We start from the raw sequence: 18602 nt of genomic DNA, 5'->3' as shown, positions 1-18602 counted from the left end.
CAGGGTTAGGGTCGGGGTTAGGGTCAGGGTCGGGGTTAGGGTCAGGGTTAGGGTCAGGGTCGGGGTTAGGGTCAGTGTTAGGGTCAGGGTCAGGGTTAGGGTTAGGGTCAGCATTAGGGTCAGGGCTAGGGTCAGGTTAGGGTCAGGGCTAGGGTCAAGGTTAGGGTCAGGGTTAGGGTTAGCATTAGGGTCAGGGTTAGCATTAGGGTTAGGGTCAGGGTTAGGGTCAGGGGTAGTTAGGGTCAGCGTTAGGGTCAGGGTCAGGGTTAGGGTCAGGTTAGCATTAGGGTCAGGGTTAGGGTTAGCGTCAGGGTTAGGGTTAGGGTCAGGGCTAGGGTCAGGGGTAGTTAGGGTCAGCGTAGGGTCAGGGTAGGGTTAGCGTCAGGGTCAGGGTTAGGGTCAGGGTCAGGGTTAGCATTAGGGTCGGGGTTAGGGTTAGCGTCAGGGTTAGGGTCAGGGCCAGGGCTAGGGTCAGGGGTAGTTAGGGTCAGCGTTAGGGTCAGGGTTAGGGTTAGCGTCAGGGTTAGGGTTAGGGTCAGGGCTAGGGTCAGGGGTAGTTAGGGTCAGCGTCAGGGTCAGGGTTAGGGTTAGCGTCAGGGTCAGGGTCAGGGTTAGCGTTAGGGTCAGGGTCAGGGTCAGGGTTAGCGTTAGGGTCAGGGTTAGCTGCGGCCACATTCATCACTTGCCTATGGCACAGGTTCTGTTTGCTGTGTGCTGCTGGAGGAGCGTGACTATTTGGGCCTTCTGGGTTGGGGAACAGCGACAGCAGACCACAGCTGGACACTGGCACGCCAGTTCGACAAACTCATGCTCATAATAACGCAAACACACCTGGAAAACAGCAGATAGGCAGATGCTAACTGATGGACATGAAAAGAAACTCCAGAAGAATGTCTCTTTATTGTGGGCTTTATTTTGATGCTCTTATTTTTAAGGCTCCCAAACATCATGACTGTGACTGACGCACCTCTAAGGAGTCTCCAGAGATGACCAGAGCACAGTCATGTTTCCTCCTGAAGGCATTCAGCTCCAGATGGGCTTCTCCCCTGGTTGAGACCTGCATGACAGCAAATGGACAGCTGAATGAACTGAATGTGGTTGATGTTGAAGTTAACATGCGTCATCACGAAGACAGCAGAGGAAAACCAGAAATGAGGCATACTGGTTTAAAAACATGGATGTCTTGGTTTCTGGAGACCAAATGGGAGCTTTTGGCTATGCAGGTAGCTGTCTCCAGTTTGTCCCCAGTCAGCATCCAGATCTGAGGAGGGAAGAAAAAGCTGCTAATGAGGAACAGGCTGCTGCTCCCAGAGAGCAGCTCGTTAGCAAAGCAAATATTCAGAATACAGATGTCCACATACAACTTGCATTATCAACAACAATTTTGATTCAAAATTAATAAATCTTATTTTTTTTATATATACAGAATTTGAACATTCTTGGAAATATCATTAACATTTTAACAAAACATTCAGGAAGGATTAGAAACTAAGAACAGATCAATTTTAACAGTTGTTTTATGTTCTCTTGCACCCAGAGTTGGGTTAGGGTTAGTCTCTCTGGCCAGTTTAGGGTTAGGGTTAGGGTTAGCATTAGGGTCAGGGTTAGCATTAGGGTTAGGGTCAGGGGTAGTTAGGGTCAGGGGTAGTTAGGGTCAGCGTTAGGGTCAGGGTCAGGGTCAGGGTTAGCATTAGGGTCAGGTTAGGGTTAGCGTCAGGGTTAGGGTTAGGGTCAGGGCTAGGGTCAGGGGTAGTTAGGGTCAGCGTTAGGGTCAGGGTTAGGGTTAGGGTCAGGGTCAGGGTTAGGGTCAGGGTCAGGGTTAGCATTAGGGTCAGGGTTAGGGTTAGCGTCAGGGTTAGGGTCAGGGCCAGGGCTAGGGTCAGGGGTAGTTAGGGTCAGCGTTAGGGTCAGGGTTAGGGTTAGCGTCAGGGTTAGGGTTAGGGTCAGGGCTAGGGTCAGGGGTAGTTAGGGTCAGCGTCAGGGTCAGGGTCAGGGTTAGGGTTAGCGTCAGGGTCAGGGTCAGGGTAGGGTTAGGGTCAGGGTTAGGGTTAGCGTCAGGGTCAGGGTCAGGGTTAGCGTTAGGGTCAGGGTTAGCTGCGGCCACATTCATCACTTGCCTATGGCACAGGTTCTGTTTGCTGTGTGCTGCTGGAGGAGCGTGACTATTTGGGCCTTCTGGGTTGGGGAACAGCGACAGCAGACCACAGCTGGACACTGGCACGCCAGTTCGACAAACTCATGCTCATAATAACGCAAACACACCTGGAAAACAGCAGATAGGCAGATGCTAACTGATGGACATGAAAAGAAACTCCAGAAGAATGTCTCTTTATTGTGGGCTTTATTTTGATGCTCTTATTTTTAAGGCTCCCAAACATCATGACTGTGACTGACGCACCTCTAAGGAGTCTCCAGAGATGACCAGAGCACAGTCATGTTTCCTCCTGAAGGCATTCAGCTCCAGATGGGCTTCTCCCCTGGTTGAGACCTGCATGACAGCAAATGGACAGCTGAATGAACTGAATGTGGTTGATGTTGAAGTTAACATGCGTCATCACGAAGACAGCAGAGGAAAACCAGAAATGAGGCATACTGGTTTAAAAACATGGATGTCTTGGTTTCTGGAGACCAAATGGGAGCTTTTGGCTATGCAGGTAGCTGTCTCCAGTTTGTCCCCAGTCAGCATCCAGATCTGAGGAGGGAAGAAAAAGCTGCTAATGAGGAACAGGCTGCTGCTCCCAGAGAGCAGCTCGTTAGCAAAGCAAATATTCAGAATACAGATGTCCACATACAACTTGCATTATCAACAACAATTTTGATTCAAAATTAATAAATCTTATTTTTTTTATATATACAGAATTTGAACATTCTTGGAAATATCATTAACATTTTAACAAAACATTCAGGAAGGATTAGAAACTAAGAACAGATCAATTTTAACAGTTGTTTTATGTTCTCTTGCACCCAGAGTTGGGTTAGGGTTAGTCTCTCTGGCCAGTTTAGGGTTAGGGTTAGGGGTTAGGGGTTGGGGTTAGGGTTAGGGTTAGGGTTAGGGTTAGGGTTAGGGTTAGGGTTAGTGGTTAGGGTTAGTCTCTCTGGCCAGTTTCTTTACCCCAGTTACAGTCACAGCTAGAGTCCAACCTTAATTCCAGCATTTCTGAGCTGCTCCAGTGTTGGTCGGACATCTGCTTGGAGCTGGTCCTCCACACCAGTCAGACACAGAAGCTCCATCTCTCTCTCCAGGCTCTCCACCACGGCTGCAACCTTCAGGGCTCGATCATGGACACTCAGCTTTGCCTGGTTGTAGCGGTTCTGCACCAACCACAAGTAACAGAAGATGTAGGAACTTTAAAGGGTCTCAAATACACAAGATTGTTCCGATGGGATCCAGTGGACAGTCAGCTCCCACCTCAAAGTCCTGATACTGCTCCTCCGACAGAGACTTCTTTGCCACCACCAGTGTTCTCAGACCTTCTCTTGCCATGTTACCACACTTCAACAAGAAGAAAAAAGATTTGAGTTGACATATCAGCTAACTGCTAACAGAACCAAGCCTCCTTAACTCTGTCATGATATTCTTGAAAAAGTCGTCCCCAAAAGTGTCTAATTTAGCTGTGCAGGAGGGAATCATAAGAGCTCATCATGTTTAGGGCTCTATGGAGTCCACAGCACAACCGACGAGGAAGATTTACGAGCCCGAGTTTTCATGTGAGAAGACCAAAGGTGGCACCATAGTCAGGAACATTCTTGCACCATGGGCAACCACTACGCTAACAGGACCGAGACTAGCGGAGATCATGGACGTGGGACACTGCTGCCATTAATAGTCAGGTATGACGGCAGCATGAAACAACACTGCTGGATTATGTTGAGCTCAAAGGAGAAACAGCAGAGGAACGTGCAGCAAATGTGGAGGACTTTCCTGCTGCTGCCTCCATCACTATTGAAAAGGGTTAGGGTTCGGGTTCGGGTTAGGTTAACACTTGAAAACTGGCAAGATTAACCAGAATTATCCCACTTTCTTTCTTTCATCTTGAAAACATGAACTTCTTTTTTACCCCCAAGATGGATAGAAAACAAATAATTAAGTTGATTTTAAGACATAAAAGAGGCTGCAGGCCAACTGGCCCATCGCTGAACCATCAGTAGATGTTGGAGATCAATTAAGAGTTACACTTTAGCAAAACGCTCCCGACTAGAGCTGCTGTTGATGTCATTCACTAACTAGCATCAAAACCAGGTCAAAGATCAATGACAAATTTTAGTAACAGTGAATTCGATCAGAAAACGGTATAACTAACTAACTAAATAAATAACTAACTAACGAATTAATTTAAAACTAGGGAAATGGGTGTTAGAACATTTCAAAGTTACCAGTATTTTAAGAATAAAGTAAATCTCAAACTAAACTCCAGTAGTTTGAAGGACAGTCGAGGTTCTGGAGAAGAAATCAGGACCTGAATATTAGTGAGCAACTCTGAGCCATCAGATGAGTTCTAGTTATAGATAATATGGTTGAAACAATAACACCCCCCCCCCCCCCTCACCCACACCCCCCCTCACACCCCCACCTCCCCCCCCCCCCCCACACACCAACCCCCACCCCCACCCACCCATCGTGGGGGCTGTATCAGTACACCATGGACAGGATTGTCAATAACAGCATATTGCTACCGACTCCACAGATCAATGGGAATATTGTAGTTTTGTTCCCGACTCCACAGATCAATGGGAATATCGTAGCCTCGGGTCCGGACCAGAGGACGCTAAGACCAGGGTGGACGCCGTCCATATGAAACACCAGTGGGTGAACCTGGGCTGCTGATGGGTTATTGATAAGCAGAGAGACGGTGGGAAATAAAGCCATTGGTGGAGAATATGACATACTGTAATTAATTTATGTAGGTCACTAATTAAATGAAATTGTGCCCCCAGTGCTAAATGACTCAATAATGCCAATATAATTATGAACGTGAAGCACACGATCCACTGTGGGACTGCTACAGACACGGCCCGTTGACCCCTGGATGGTTGTCCTTATTAATAGAGGACACGGGACACTTCCATATACCAGATGATATCAACCGGATTGTGAAATTAAAAAAATAAAAACAGTTGCTAATTTTATAGGATAGTGTAAAGATTACTGGATATCATATCGCTCAGAACAGGGGTCTGCGAGAGCTCTGCCCAGCAGAGGTTTGAGCAATACGCTAATATAAGACCATTTTTTTAAATTTGTATAAGCATTTTATTAAACAAAGTGGTCTCTTGTTCTCTAAGAAAATAAATTCAGACTCAAAAGCCATTATGCTCATTAATGAACTGGGCATTTTCAGATGGAACATTTTCAGACGTCTTTATTATCGTGTCTTCCTGAAGAGGAAACCAGGACAACAAGGAGCCGGAATAACTGCTCACATGTACTTTTCTACTCCACATTTCAGTGAAAAAGTGAACTTCACCCTTTTTACACAGGCAGTTTTTGCCCCCTAAGAAATACAACCAGGGCCATTCCCAACCAGATGCAAACGCCGTCTTCTGCTTCAAATATATACTGAAGAGCATTATTGGGAGGGATTTTGCATCATGCCTCTTTTCCAGGAAGGAAGGAAAGACATTAAATCAAGGCATCGATTAGAGCAGGTATAGAAATCAGTCCTGAAGAACCTGTACTTCCCTTGAAGCTGGGTCAGGGTTAGGGTTAGGGTTAGGGTTAGGGTTAGGGTCAGGGCTAGAGTTAGGGTCAGGGCTAGAGTTAGGGTCAGGGTTAAAATCAGGGTCAGGGTTAAAATCAGGGTCAGGATCAGGGTCAGGGTTAGGGTTAGGGCTAGGGTTAGGGTCAGGGTTAAAATCAGGGTTAGGGTTACCTCTTCTTCCAACCAATCGTTATACTGGACAATGGTCGCCATGGCAACATCTGCACCCTTCATGTAGAAGGTAATATCTCCAGTTGACTCTTCCTAAAACAAATGACAAATGAAATGAGTGATTTTCCTGACAACAGAAGCTTTTAATAGCTGAACTGTCTCGTCTCTCACAGTGAACAGAATTTTACACCTCAAACAATTCAGTGTAAAAAATACTGAATGTTTTGATTGTTCATTTTTCTTTTATAAATTAGAAAAACAGTTCTCTATATGTGCATTATTTAAAAGGCATCATTCAGAAATCAATCCCACCCGGACGATGATGCCCATGCGTTTGCTCTCAGACGTGAAGGGGAAGGTCTGAAGGATGGAGAAGGACAGAATCTGTCCCGAGGGAGTCTTTAACTGCAGGGAGCTCAGGTCCCTGGTCACCAGGGTCAGGCCGACGCTCCGGGTCCACCGCACCAGCTCCACCTGGAGGGACAGGGAAAACTTTTCTCCTTGCTCATAAAAGTGGATTTAAAGATTGGATACATATCACACTTATGTTCAAATAGATCAGAAACATAATTAGTTGGTTAGGGTTCAATATAACTAACAATTCATATTTTTACTAAATGAATAAATGCACCTTTTTCAGTTGAAGTAATACGACATACGTGTGGAAAAAATACATTTGTAGAGGGTTAGAAACTGTTGCTTTTAGGTTTACGGTTACTGATTAAAGACTCATTTTAACTCAGTGTTTTCACATAACAATTAAGGCAGGTATGAAAGAATTATTAATTATTATTATTATTATTAAGCACATATAAAAGAGAAAGGTAAAAACAGTATAGAAAATGAAAACAACCACTCATTTCCTGTCTCTGGTGGACAGATCCATCGGAGGGTTGCAGTATGTTCACATCTGGAGAGCTCTTCTCATTCATTTCTCCCCAGCAGGAAGTGCACCCCCCCCACCCTAACCCCCCCCCCCGGTGAGTGTTCAGCTGCAGACGCCTCGATAGGCTCATTTTCAATAGCTCACTCAAAAGGTTTTTATTCTCTGACCTACATGTTGGAGCTTCCTGCTAATACCCATCACTTCTATAAAAAAGGGCCGGTTATATTTATCAAACACAACTCTATCATCAACCAGCTCTTTAATCCACTTTATCAGCTCTTCACAAATGAAAATGTCCATTTTGATGCTGACTGCATGTTAATCTTCAGTTAATTAAGGCAAAAATCTAGAGACTGATCGGAAAAACTCAAAATACTTTCTATATATTTTGTATTATAAAACAGATGGACACTTCAAATCAGCAGCAGTTCATATGATTCTGTGAAAAATGAATGAACAATATTCTAATACTATGATGCTAATAATGGTCAAATTGTGTTGCTCCACTGCTCAGAAATATTTAATTATAAAAAACAGGTAAAAGGGAACTGAAAATGTAAGTAGGTAAGAAGGTGGCTGATCCCACTGCTTTGTGTAACCCTAACCATAACCCTAACCTAACCTAACCCCAACCCACTGCTTTGTGTAACCCTAACCTAACCATAACCCACTGCTTTGTGTAACCCTAACCCTAACCATAACCCTAACCTAACCCTAACCCACTGCTTTGTGTAACCCTAACCTAGCCCTAACCTTAACCCTAACCTAACCCTAACCCACTGCTTTGTGTAACCCTAACCCTAACCTAACCCTAACTCTAACCCTAACCTAACCCTAACCTAACCCCAACCTAACCCTAACCCACTGCTTTGTGTAATCCTAACCCTAACCTAACCCACTGCTTTGTGTAACCCTAACCCTAACCTAACCTAATCATAACCTAACCCTATCCCACTGCTTTGTGTAACCCTAACCCTAACCATAACCTAACCCTAACCCCAACCTAACCCTAACCCACTGCTTTGTGTAATCCTAACCCTAACCTAACCTAATCATAACCTAACCCTAACCCACTGCTTTGTGTAACCCTAACCTAACCTAACCTAATCATAACCTAACCCTATCCCACTGCTTTGTGTAACCCTAACCCTAACCATAACCCTAACCTAACCCTAACCATAACCTAACCCTAACCCACTGCTTGTGTAACCCTAACCCTAACCCTAACCCAAACCTAACCCTAACGTAACCCTAACCCACTGCTTTGTGTAACCCTAACCCTAACCATAACCTAACCTAACCCCAACCCACTGCTTTGTGTAACCCTAACCCTAACCTAACCCTATCCCACTGCTTTGTGTAACCCTAACCCTAACCCTAACCCTAACCTAACCCTAACCCAATGCAGGTTAGTTCGGGTTAGGAAGAAAACAACAAGGCATTTATTTCCTTGTTTACCTGCTTATATGCTTATAGGAGCCAGTAGCCCCCGGCAGAGATAATAAAGGCTCTAAGGTTAGATAGGGACCAGCTCACGATCTGACAGACCAAGAAGGTGCAATGACCTTGGTTTTCATCTCCTTCATGCTAACTCATTTTATAGGACAGGCTGAGCAGTCGAGTCTAAACTATTGCTGCCAGAAGCATGGTGGCAACACCTGACGCTGCAGTCAGTGAGTGAAGGACATGAAGCAGGAGCAGCCAGAGGTGGCTCAGAGGCTGGAGGATCGCAGCACCACCAAGTCCACCAGCAAGTCCACCAGCAAGTCCACCAGCAAGTCCACCTTCAAGTCCACCTCCAAGTCCACCACCAAGTCCACCACCAAGTCCACCACCAAGTCCACCACCAAGTCCACCTCCAAGTCCACCACCAAGTCCACCACCAAGTCCACCTCCAAGTCCACCACCAAGTCCACCTCCAAGTCCACCACCAAGTCCACCACCAAGTCCACCTCCAAGTCCACACACCCATGTGCGCACACTCACACCCACACCCACCCACACACCCACACCCCAACCCACACACACCCACACCCCAACCCACACACACCCACACCCCAACCCACACACACCCACCCACACCCACACCTACACACACACACCCACACCCCAACCCACACACACACACCCACACACACACCCACACCCACACACACCCACCCACACACACACCTACACACACACACCCACACCCCAACCCACACACACACACACCCACACACACACACACACACACCCACACCCACACACACACACACACACCCACACACACACCATTGGCTCAAAGCAGTTCAAAGACATAATGATGGAATTATCATTGCTAACAAATCTGCTGTTACACAAACTATCTCTTTTGTCTTAACTGACCTCATCTGACCTGACCTTGACATCTTGACCTCATCTGACCTTGACTGACCTCGTCTGGGCTGGATGCTTGATAGGTGCGGTTCTCATCACTGAAATCCTGGTCTGCTTCAGCGGACTCCGTCTCCCTGGTCCCACCGGCACGGGGCTCATAGACAGGAGTGACGTTGTGGCACAGAGCGATGGCCTTCACCGCCTCGTGGATGCGACTGCTCACACTCTTTCGGACTTTAGGGCCAGAAGTTTGTGTCTTCCGTGAAGGAGTGGAACCACTGGTGCTGCCACTGGGGGGCTGGGAGGTCACCTGGCAACCCTGACATGTGATGAACAAAAGAAAGAATGAACAGAACCTGTTGGGAAGCAGGAGAAAACAAGACAGTGAAATGTACTCGAGATGTTAAAATAAAGCTTTCATGAAAGAGAGATGTCACACATCTTCCTTCGTTCCTGTTCAAACTAACGGATATCTAGAAATCAACAGAGATTTTTATTGTGATATTATGGCTTCTGAGTAGTTGATGTGTACCAGACAGCCAATTGACTGAGATTAACTATTTGATTATATTGGCCATCATAAGGGTTATTATCAATAATCATTATAAGGGTTGTTATCAATAATCATTATAAGGGTTATTATCAATAATCATTATAAGGGTTATTATCAATAATCATTATAAGGGTTATTATCAATAATCATTATAAGGGTTGTTATCAATAATCATTATAAGGGTTATTATCAATAATCATTATAAGGGTTATTATCAATAATCATTATCAGGGTTGTTATCAATAATCATTATAAGGGTTGTTATCAATAATCATTATAAGGATTGTTATCCATAATCAATTGCTCTCAATTGTCTCACAGCAACACACAAAGTTCCCTGTGTAGTGCTTGCATGTTCTCCACATGCACATTAGGGTTCCCCGTGCACATTAGGGTTCCCCGTGCACATTAGGGTTCCACGTGCACATTAGGGTTCTCTTTAGATACCGTGAGACATGCATCTGAGGGGAAAGCTACTGGAAATTGACCTTAGGTGTGAATGGTTGTTTATCTCTGCATGTTAGCCCTGTTAGCCCTGTTAGGCCTGATTGGCATGTTAGCCCTGTTAGCCCTGTTAGGCCTGATTGGCATGTTAGCCCTGTTAGGCCTGATTGGCATGTTAGCCCTGTTAGGCTGATTGGCATGTTAGCCCTGTTAGCCATGTTAGGCCTGATTGGCATGTTAGCCCTGTTAGGCCTGATTGGCATGTTAGCCCTGTTAGGCCTGATTGGCATGTTAGCCCTGTTAGGCCTGTTAGGCCTGATTGGCATGTTAGCCCTGTTAGGCCTGATTGGCATGTTAGCCCTGTTAGACCTGTTAGCCATGTTAGGCCTGATTGGCATGTTAGCCCTGTTAGCCCTGTTAGGCCTGTTAGCCATGTTAGCCCTGCGACCACGTGAGGGTTTGGGGACAGATGGTTTAAAAGGTGAGCAGCTGTTTGGAGCCAAGAGAACAAGATCATTCTGTCAAGACTGAAGCCAGATAAGAGCCACACTATGGACTTGCTTCTATTATGCTAATGAAGACAGCAAAAAGTGGTTAGACAGAGTACTTTATTTTGTTATTTTCTTGCAGAAGTGGCAATCTCCAAGTTGAGCTCCATTAGCATTGACATTCTGTGGCGGTGTGTGAAATGAGGTACCTGTGCATATGAGCGAATTATGTGGCTCTGGATCTCGTCCATGGTGTCGGTGCCATACGACACCGTCCCCAGGTGCAGACGCTTGAAGACCATTTCGTTCTGTGTCAAAGTGCCTGCAGAGAAAAATGGAATGCTTGGATTAGCAGGATTACTAATTACTACTAGCACATCTTTAGGAATGACTGTCCAAAGTGAATATAAGTATTCATCTATAAATAGCTCTGTGTTGTGATGACTGTGTCCAAATGTAAGTTATATTAAAACTGAAAGTAAGTTAAATGAAAACTAAGTCACCACCTGTGAACAAATGCCATTAATGGGGCATCATTCACTTGCCTAATCTTATTAACAACATGGACGGCTTTCTCTTTAACCAAACAAGTAGACATGAAAGTGCATCCAATAGAAGTCAAGTGAATATTGTGTTGCCAAAAGACCCTTTGAAAACAGGGTCAGTGGCTTTGTTTAATGGACGTCAGTTGCCAGAATGAGTGCTGATAAAGCAAAGAGCTGTTCAGCAGCCATTTAACCTCTGAAAACATCCCGGGACCTACTTCTATTAACTCATTAAATTAGATTGATTGTTCTTCTTTCCATCTGCTTTCACCCTGGATAAAAAGGTCCTGCTAATTATCTCTACAAACATCAGCAGGGTAGGACAAAGAAGCAAGTTAAGACCTGAATTTATGACTTATATATTTCTAACATTGTTAGAAAGCAGCAATTTGTCATCAAAGAATTATTTTCTGATTGAGATAAATTGAAAGAAGACTAAATGAAGATATGCTGAAACATATGTGCAGCTCCTGTGTTCTTATAAAACCGCGACCAATGTTCTTTAAATTCACTCTCATGCTCGTCTTCCTGGACAAATGTGTCTCTGAAGTGATTCTTGAACATTGAACATTCAATTCTTTTTCTTAGGATGCAACGCAGGTAAGACTTTGAGGTGAGAGCTTAAACGCCACCATTTCCCTGCTCGTGTTGGTTTGCTTAGGGTTAGGGTGAGGGTGAGGGTTAGGGTTAGGGTTAGGGTTAGGGTTAGGGTTAGGATCAGGTAGGGTTAGGGTGAGGCTTAGGGTTAGGGTGAGGGTTAGAGTTAGGGTTATGGTTAGGATCAGGTAGGGTTAGGGTGAGGCTTAGGGTGAGGGTGAGGGTGAGGGTTAGAGTTAGGGTTAGGTTTAGGGTTAGGATTAGGTAGGGTTAGGGTGAGGCTTAGGGTTAGGGTGAGGGTTAGAGTTAGGGTTATGGTTAGGATCAGGTAGGGTTAGGGTGAGGCTTAGGGTGAGGGTGAGGGTGAGGGTTAGAGTTAGGTTAGGTTTAGGTTAGGATTAGGATTAGGTAGGGTTAGGGTGAGGCTTAGGGTTAGGGTGAGGGTTTAGTTAAGTTATGGTTAGGATCAGGTAGGGTAGGGTTAGGGTTAGGGTTAGGATCAGGTAGGGTTAGGGTGAGGCTTAGGGTTAGGGTGAGGGTTAGAGTTAGGGTTATGGTTAGATCAGGTAGGGTTAGGGTGAGGCTTAGGGTGAGGGTGAGGGTGAGGGTTAGATGAGGGTTAGGTTAGGGTTAGGATTAGGTAGGGTTAGGGTGAGGCTTAGGGTTAGGGTGAGGGTTAGAGTTAGGGTTATGGTTAGGATCAGGTAGGGTTAGGGTGAGGCTTAGGGTGAGGGTGGGGTGAGGGTTAGAGTTAGGGTTAGGTTAGGGTAGGATTAGGATTAGGTAGGGTTAGGGTGAGGCTTAGGGTTAGGGTGAGGGTTAGAGTTAAAGTTATGGTTAGGATCAGGTAGGGTTAGGGTTAGGGTGAGGGTGAGGGTTAGAGTTAGAGTTAGGGTTAGGGTTAGGATCAGCTAGGGTTAGGGTGAGGCTTAGGGTGAGGGTGAGGGTGAGGGTTAGAGTTAGGGTTATGGTTAGGATCAGGTAGGGTGAGGGTGAGGGTTAGAGTTAGGGTTATGGTTAGGATCAGGTAGGGTGAGGGTGAGGGTTAGAGTTAGGGTTATGGTTAGGATCAGGTAGGGTGAGGGTGAGGGTTAGAGTTAGGGTTATGGTTAGGATCAGGTAGGGTTAGGGCAGTGCTTCTCAATTATTTTCTGTTACGCCCCCCCTAGGAAGAAGAAAACATTTTGCCCTAACCCCCTCTGATCGCTACTTCAATCGTACCATTTGGAAATAAATGTGACTTCTTTTCAGCTTTCAGAGCACTTACCGGTCTTGTCCGTTAGCAGGTAAACGAGCCGCCCCAGTTCTTCTGGGATGGTGCTGGTTCTGACCACAGTGCCAGGGATGTTTTCATCTTTCATGATCATCCAGCCGTAGGCAGCCTTCCCCATATCCAGGTTTACACGTAAACTGAAAAAGTGCAATTTGTAAAATTTGTCGAATGTAAGTTACACATATGCATTCAACAATAATCATAAAGTTAAGTACCTGATAGGGATAATGTAAGAGAAAAGGACAACAAATCTGAAAAGGTTACGGAACCAAGGACCCACAAATCCCTGAAGTGCTACCATGACAACCGACAGAAGCACTTGAGCAAGAAACAGAGCTTTGGTGAGCCGGTTCAGTTCCATATCCAAAAGGCCAAACTAAAATAGGGAGAAGTTAGAGGTTAGCAGATATTAATATTCTTGTCCAGTCTTAAGCCATTTTCAACATCAAATTATTTACATTTTAGACTCCTTATTTTGAGAAAAGGTTTTTATTTTAGGTGGAATCAGAAATTAAGTAAACTTCCAACATGTTCAATTTAGACACCTATACATCATCAACCACCATCTACTTCAAAAGCAAAAGAAAATGTTCCACAAGGCGAACAAAGACAATAAAAGACCCGTTTGGATGAAACATCAGTCCAGCGGAGGCGTTTGGGGTAAACTACATCTGCATTATTGCCCTGCTGAAGAATTGTTCCTTGAGCAGAACAAAAGGTCAAAGGGCCTCAAAAATAGAATTTCCATATTGAGGCACTCCTTTAAAAAAGAACACAAAAAGTAGGTCAGGAATTGCCTTTTATTTTTCATGAGCATCTCAGCTAATGGAGCATGTGGGAAAATGTGGTCAAATAAAGAAATGCCCCTCCCCTTTCTGGCACAGCCCTCAGCAAAGGCCTGCTGAAACCCCCACCAGCCCATCCCAGTGAGGATTGAGTGGGTTGGAATGGGAGACCAGTGGGGCATCCCCCCACCTGCTGCCTGGCTAAACGGTTCATAGTCGAGCTATTACACAAAATAAGAGGTTTGAATGGATTCAGATGAAGCCCGAGGGCACATCCACAGTGCATATCTGAACAGCAAAGCACCCCCTTTTGCTTTAACAAAGGTTGTCCAAAGTTTCCAGGCCTTGCTGGAATCAGATGAAGTTGTTATTTATCTAGTCAAAGAGGGGAAATCGACTCAATTTCCTCAAAGATATTATTATCGGAAAAAATATCTGGAGTGCTTGTTTTGTTCCATTCTTGTCCGAGTCAACCCACCCATCTTCTAACCACTCCGTCCCTCACGAAGTCACTGGGGGTGCTGGAGCCTTCCCCCTCATCGCAGGGCCAACATGCAGACAGACCACCATTCACACTCACGCCTACGGTCATGTTACAGTAACCGATTCAACTAACCCCCAAATGCACTTCCTTGGACTGTGGGAGGAAGCTGGAATACCCAGATAGAACCCACAAGCAAACTTCCTTAAGTCTTGTTTCAGCTGCAGGAGTTCCTGGTAAATAGTGGGGGCCCTGACGCTACCCAGGTGGGTTAGGGTTAGGGTTAGCAAAAATAACCAAATAACCAAAAGCAAAAATAAGATAGAAAACAACCGCAGGAAGGAGGTAAACATGGAAGGAGCTGGGGGGTGTGGGACATAATAAGAGAACATGATTTCCAGTTTTGTACATGTGTTTGTAATTCACTAGTGAAGGTTAACTAGTGAAATGCTTACTGGTTAAGCAGTAAGAGCCGTTTGTGCCCTTACTACTAAACTAGATGGAGTCAACATGTTCACTGGTACACTAGCAAAAGTCAGACATCTACTACTTGACTAGTAAACCCATTTGCAGTTGCACCAGTCAATTAGTCATGCAATACAATTTTACTAGCCAACATACACAATTTCACCAGTTAACTCGTAATACAAAATATTTTCCACTCCGTAGTCTGTCAGCTGCCAGTTAATATTTTTGATTTTTCTGACCTAGGAATTGTGCTTAGGAATGCCAAAAGCACACAAGACAACATGCACTTTTGAAGCTGCATTAGTTGAGGTGTAAATTCAAAATAGACCCAAACTAGTTAACTACTAAACACTGTTCCTGTCAGTTGTTAACAAGTACTCACTGATGTGCAGTCTCAGGTTAACCTGCTAGTGAACTAGTACAAATGAAGCAGACAGGATGATAACAAACTCCTGGGTTTTATTTGGTTGTCAAGATTCATTCGTACTGGAGAGCCGTTAGGGTTAGGGTTAGAGGGTTATGGTTAGTGGGTTAGGGTTAGTGGGTTAGGTTAGGGTTAGTGGGTTATGGGTTAGGGTTAGTGGTTAATGGGTTAGGGTTAGTGGGTTAGGTTAGGGTTAGTGGGTTATGTTAGGGTTAGTGGGTTAGGGTTAGTGGGTTAGGGTTAGTGGGTTAGGGTTAGAGGGTTAATGGGTTAGGGTTAGTGGGTTAGGTTAGGTTAGGGTTAGTGGGTTAGGGTAGTGGGTTAGGGTTAGTGGGTTAATGGGTTAGGGTTAGTGGGTTATGTTAGGGTTAGTGGGTTAGGGTTAGAGGGTTAATGGGTTAGGGTTAGTGGGTTAGGGTTAGTGCATGCTCCTCCCACATCATCCTCTCTTGTTTCTGGAAGTAGTAAACTACTGCTAATTGTTCCTTACACTAGTTAGCCATTATAGACTTTCCATATCTGTGTGTTAATAGATATTATGTGAATAGCACATCGCATTTGTCATACTTAAAAAATACAATCCAAATAAAATACAAAAACCAGTTGATGTCAGTTGATGCATTTCTGGATTGTGCGCTGGTGTACAACATGTTTGTAGATCCGCGCCATAGCCTTCATGGATTGGACTTGCCCATCAGAGGAGGTCAAATCCAGTCCTTGAGGGTTTAATTCAAGCCGGGATTTACATCCTACCAGGCAGGAAATGCTTTCACCAAGGTAAATGAAACCCCAGGTGAACGTGTTTACCTGTAGGACAGAAAGTATGGCTTGGATACGGCCCTCGAGGACTGGATTTGCCCACCCCTGCCCTAATGTCTTACTAGAGAGCGTTCCAGAAATCTGTCTTTGCTCCATGCTAATCTTTGCATGTATTTAGTTTTTTATTTAAAGGAAACACCTACAAAAGGATGCAAACTAAATAGATGGCACTGATTTATCTATGTAATAACACAGACACAAATGAGAACATGTTAAGTGGATTAGAAGATTTTCAGAAACAATGAAATAATTCCTTTTACTTCTAAATGTCAGGTGCACAACACACCACAGGCGTGCTGAGTGACTAAATCAAAGATTAATCATATAAACCCTTGGTTATGGTCACTTTTGCTTAATTATCAACTAGAGTTGACCTTTACCACTGACAGGTCCAACTTTATCTAAAAAGTCAAGGTTAAAGACTATAAGGCCAAAACGTCAGGCATTTCATCCTCTTTTACAAACATCCATTAAAAAAAAAAAAAAAAAAACAAAAAAAACATGCAACATGCAAATAAAAATATGCAATAAAATTGAAACATGCAATCAGAAATGTTAATGTAGGTTTTTCAAATTTGATTTTAGAAAAATGTCATTAATTAAAGAGAACACTGACAACTAAAGGCTTTCAGATAAATGCTTGTTTTTGCAGCAATATAAAAATTGTGTTCACCTTGTTCTTGGCAGAGGACGTGTTCAGCACACTTCTGGTCTCTTTGCCGGTGTAGATCACCACTCCGATTACTGTGCCTGCCAAGGAGAGGGCGAGAGAAACCTCAGTGAATCCCAGCCCTCACAATATCACTGACACACTCCATTCTTGAGGAACTGCATGAAAAGCTCTCACTGCCACTCAAATTCATAAGGAGGACCTTATTACAACTGGCCTTATTACAGTAATGAATATTTAATAGCCTTACTGGAGGAGCAAAGCTTTAACACAACTCCTGATTCCCCTTTAATGTCCCATTGACATGCTGATTTTGGAAGCTTCTATGTAGGATTGAACGGTCCCTTAATACTGTAACTCTGGTCTCGTTCCCCAAATGTGGCTGTGGTGCAGAATTACAGCCACCAAGAGCCAGTCCCACACGGAGGACGTGCCGTTTCAGCTTCTACCCACAACTACTAAGGAGGAGAACAGAGGCAGAGCAGGGTTGATGGTGGGGATGTGGCCTTGTGCAAATGTTTACTCTGTATGGATCTCTTTGGCGAAGGGGGGGTGTTTTCACACAGAAGAGTCTGGCCTCGTCCTGTCCTGACGAGCTGAGGCCCAACAGCTCTGCTGATGATCCAGAACCCGCTTGCTTTGCTCATTCTATGAGTTGGTACGTTCAGGGGGGGCCAGTTTATATATGACAAGACCAGGAAAAAAAAGGCTTTCATTTCAAGGGACCTTTAACTATTTCAATGATAAAAGCAGCTTTTCATAAAATGGGAAAAAGCAAAGTAAGCAAAGGAGATCACAGGAATCAACTGGTTTCACTGACGTCTAATTTGATAAAACATGTTAATGAATTTTCACTGACAATCTTCAGACTTTTTTGTGCAAAAATATCAAACATTCATCAGAATAATTCATTCCACTTTAAAATGATGAATATGAACCTTACTAAGTTCTATTTTTTTTCCTTGAACATAGTTGTATTAGGATTTATTATTAATTTTACATTGTAGCTTGAATGTCTGATTACTTGGAATGGAAACTGTTAGCTGATGAAATAAAGCCATAACAGTAGCGTTGAATCAGCTCAGGACAATAAAAAGGTCACAGATATCATCAAATATGCAGAATGGCTCCTTCACTTTAGCTGCTTAGTGCAGATATAGTTAATGAACGGGTTAACGAGTCCTGACACTTTCTATATGAAGTTTAACTGAAGAGTAATGGGAATGCATCAGCATAATTCTAGTCACCTGTGAAATTGTGAGTCCATTTTACAGGCAGGATAGTTGCAAAAGTGATTTTTATTTGTAATTTCCGGTAGAAAATAATGTTGATTTAATGTTGATTTACAGGCGTAAAGATTATGGTCTGTAAAAACAAAACCCTGACAATCACTCACCAGATGCAACAACAGTGCTGGCCCAAAGGGTGTTTTCAATGCTGAGACTCTCATGGACCTGAGGATCCACGTCTTCCTACAGGGGAGATGACCCAAAACACAACATGCATGAATACATACATGAATACATACATGAATACGGTACATACATACACCTTTGTGTTAGCATATGTATATGTGTGTGTGAGTGTGACACATACATTTTTCATTGAGGAGCACAAGTAACGTATAAACTACCTGAACAATAAATATCAGTGCTGTAAGCGTGAGAAATGCCAGTAACCCAGCTAGGAGTACACGCTGCCCGGCGAGAATGCCTTGACACTCTTGTGCCATTAATGTTCCCAAGCCCTGACAGCTGTGACGGCTGCAACAGTCGTCCTTCTGACCCCCAGAGGGTCACCAGCCCCTCCATTATCCATTATCCACACTCCATTATCAACACTTTCACTAGATGTAGCTGAGATGTGGCTTCTTTTCAAAACCAGTAAAGGGAGCAGACTGATGAGACTGCAGTGATAACTAAGACTGTGGGGATCCTTGTG

General features: G+C 44.2%; 1 protein-coding gene across 1 annotated transcript in view; it reads right to left on the bottom strand.

Annotated features, from left to right (window-relative positions):
- Nucleotides 1–18602, bottom strand: part of atp9b (ATPase phospholipid transporting 9B) — a 43683-nt gene that overhangs the window by 11502 nt on the left and 13579 nt on the right. Inside the window, exons 10-22 of the mRNA XM_057021256.1 lie at nucleotides 18058–18133; nucleotides 16665–16741; nucleotides 13230–13390; nucleotides 13009–13151; nucleotides 10809–10921; nucleotides 9173–9433; nucleotides 6183–6344; nucleotides 5871–5963; nucleotides 3410–3493; nucleotides 3142–3312; nucleotides 2594–2692; nucleotides 2399–2488; nucleotides 2118–2262 (exon numbers count right to left, since the gene is read on the bottom strand). Coding sequence (XP_056877236.1) covers nucleotides 2118–2262; nucleotides 2399–2488; nucleotides 2594–2692; nucleotides 3142–3312; nucleotides 3410–3493; nucleotides 5871–5963; nucleotides 6183–6344; nucleotides 9173–9433; nucleotides 10809–10921; nucleotides 13009–13151; nucleotides 13230–13390; nucleotides 16665–16741; nucleotides 18058–18133 — 1675 coding nt within the window. The remainder of the gene's footprint in view (nucleotides 1–2117; nucleotides 2263–2398; nucleotides 2489–2593; nucleotides 2693–3141; nucleotides 3313–3409; nucleotides 3494–5870; nucleotides 5964–6182; nucleotides 6345–9172; nucleotides 9434–10808; nucleotides 10922–13008; nucleotides 13152–13229; nucleotides 13391–16664; nucleotides 16742–18057; nucleotides 18134–18602) is intronic.

The sequence above is a fragment of the Takifugu flavidus genome, chromosome 21 (assembly GCF_003711565.1).
Source record: "Takifugu flavidus isolate HTHZ2018 chromosome 21, ASM371156v2, whole genome shotgun sequence".
NCBI lineage: Eukaryota > Metazoa > Chordata > Actinopteri > Tetraodontiformes > Tetraodontidae > Takifugu > Takifugu flavidus.
The sequence above is the reverse complement of the archived record's forward strand: the minus strand, read 5'-3'. Positions and strand labels throughout refer to the sequence as shown.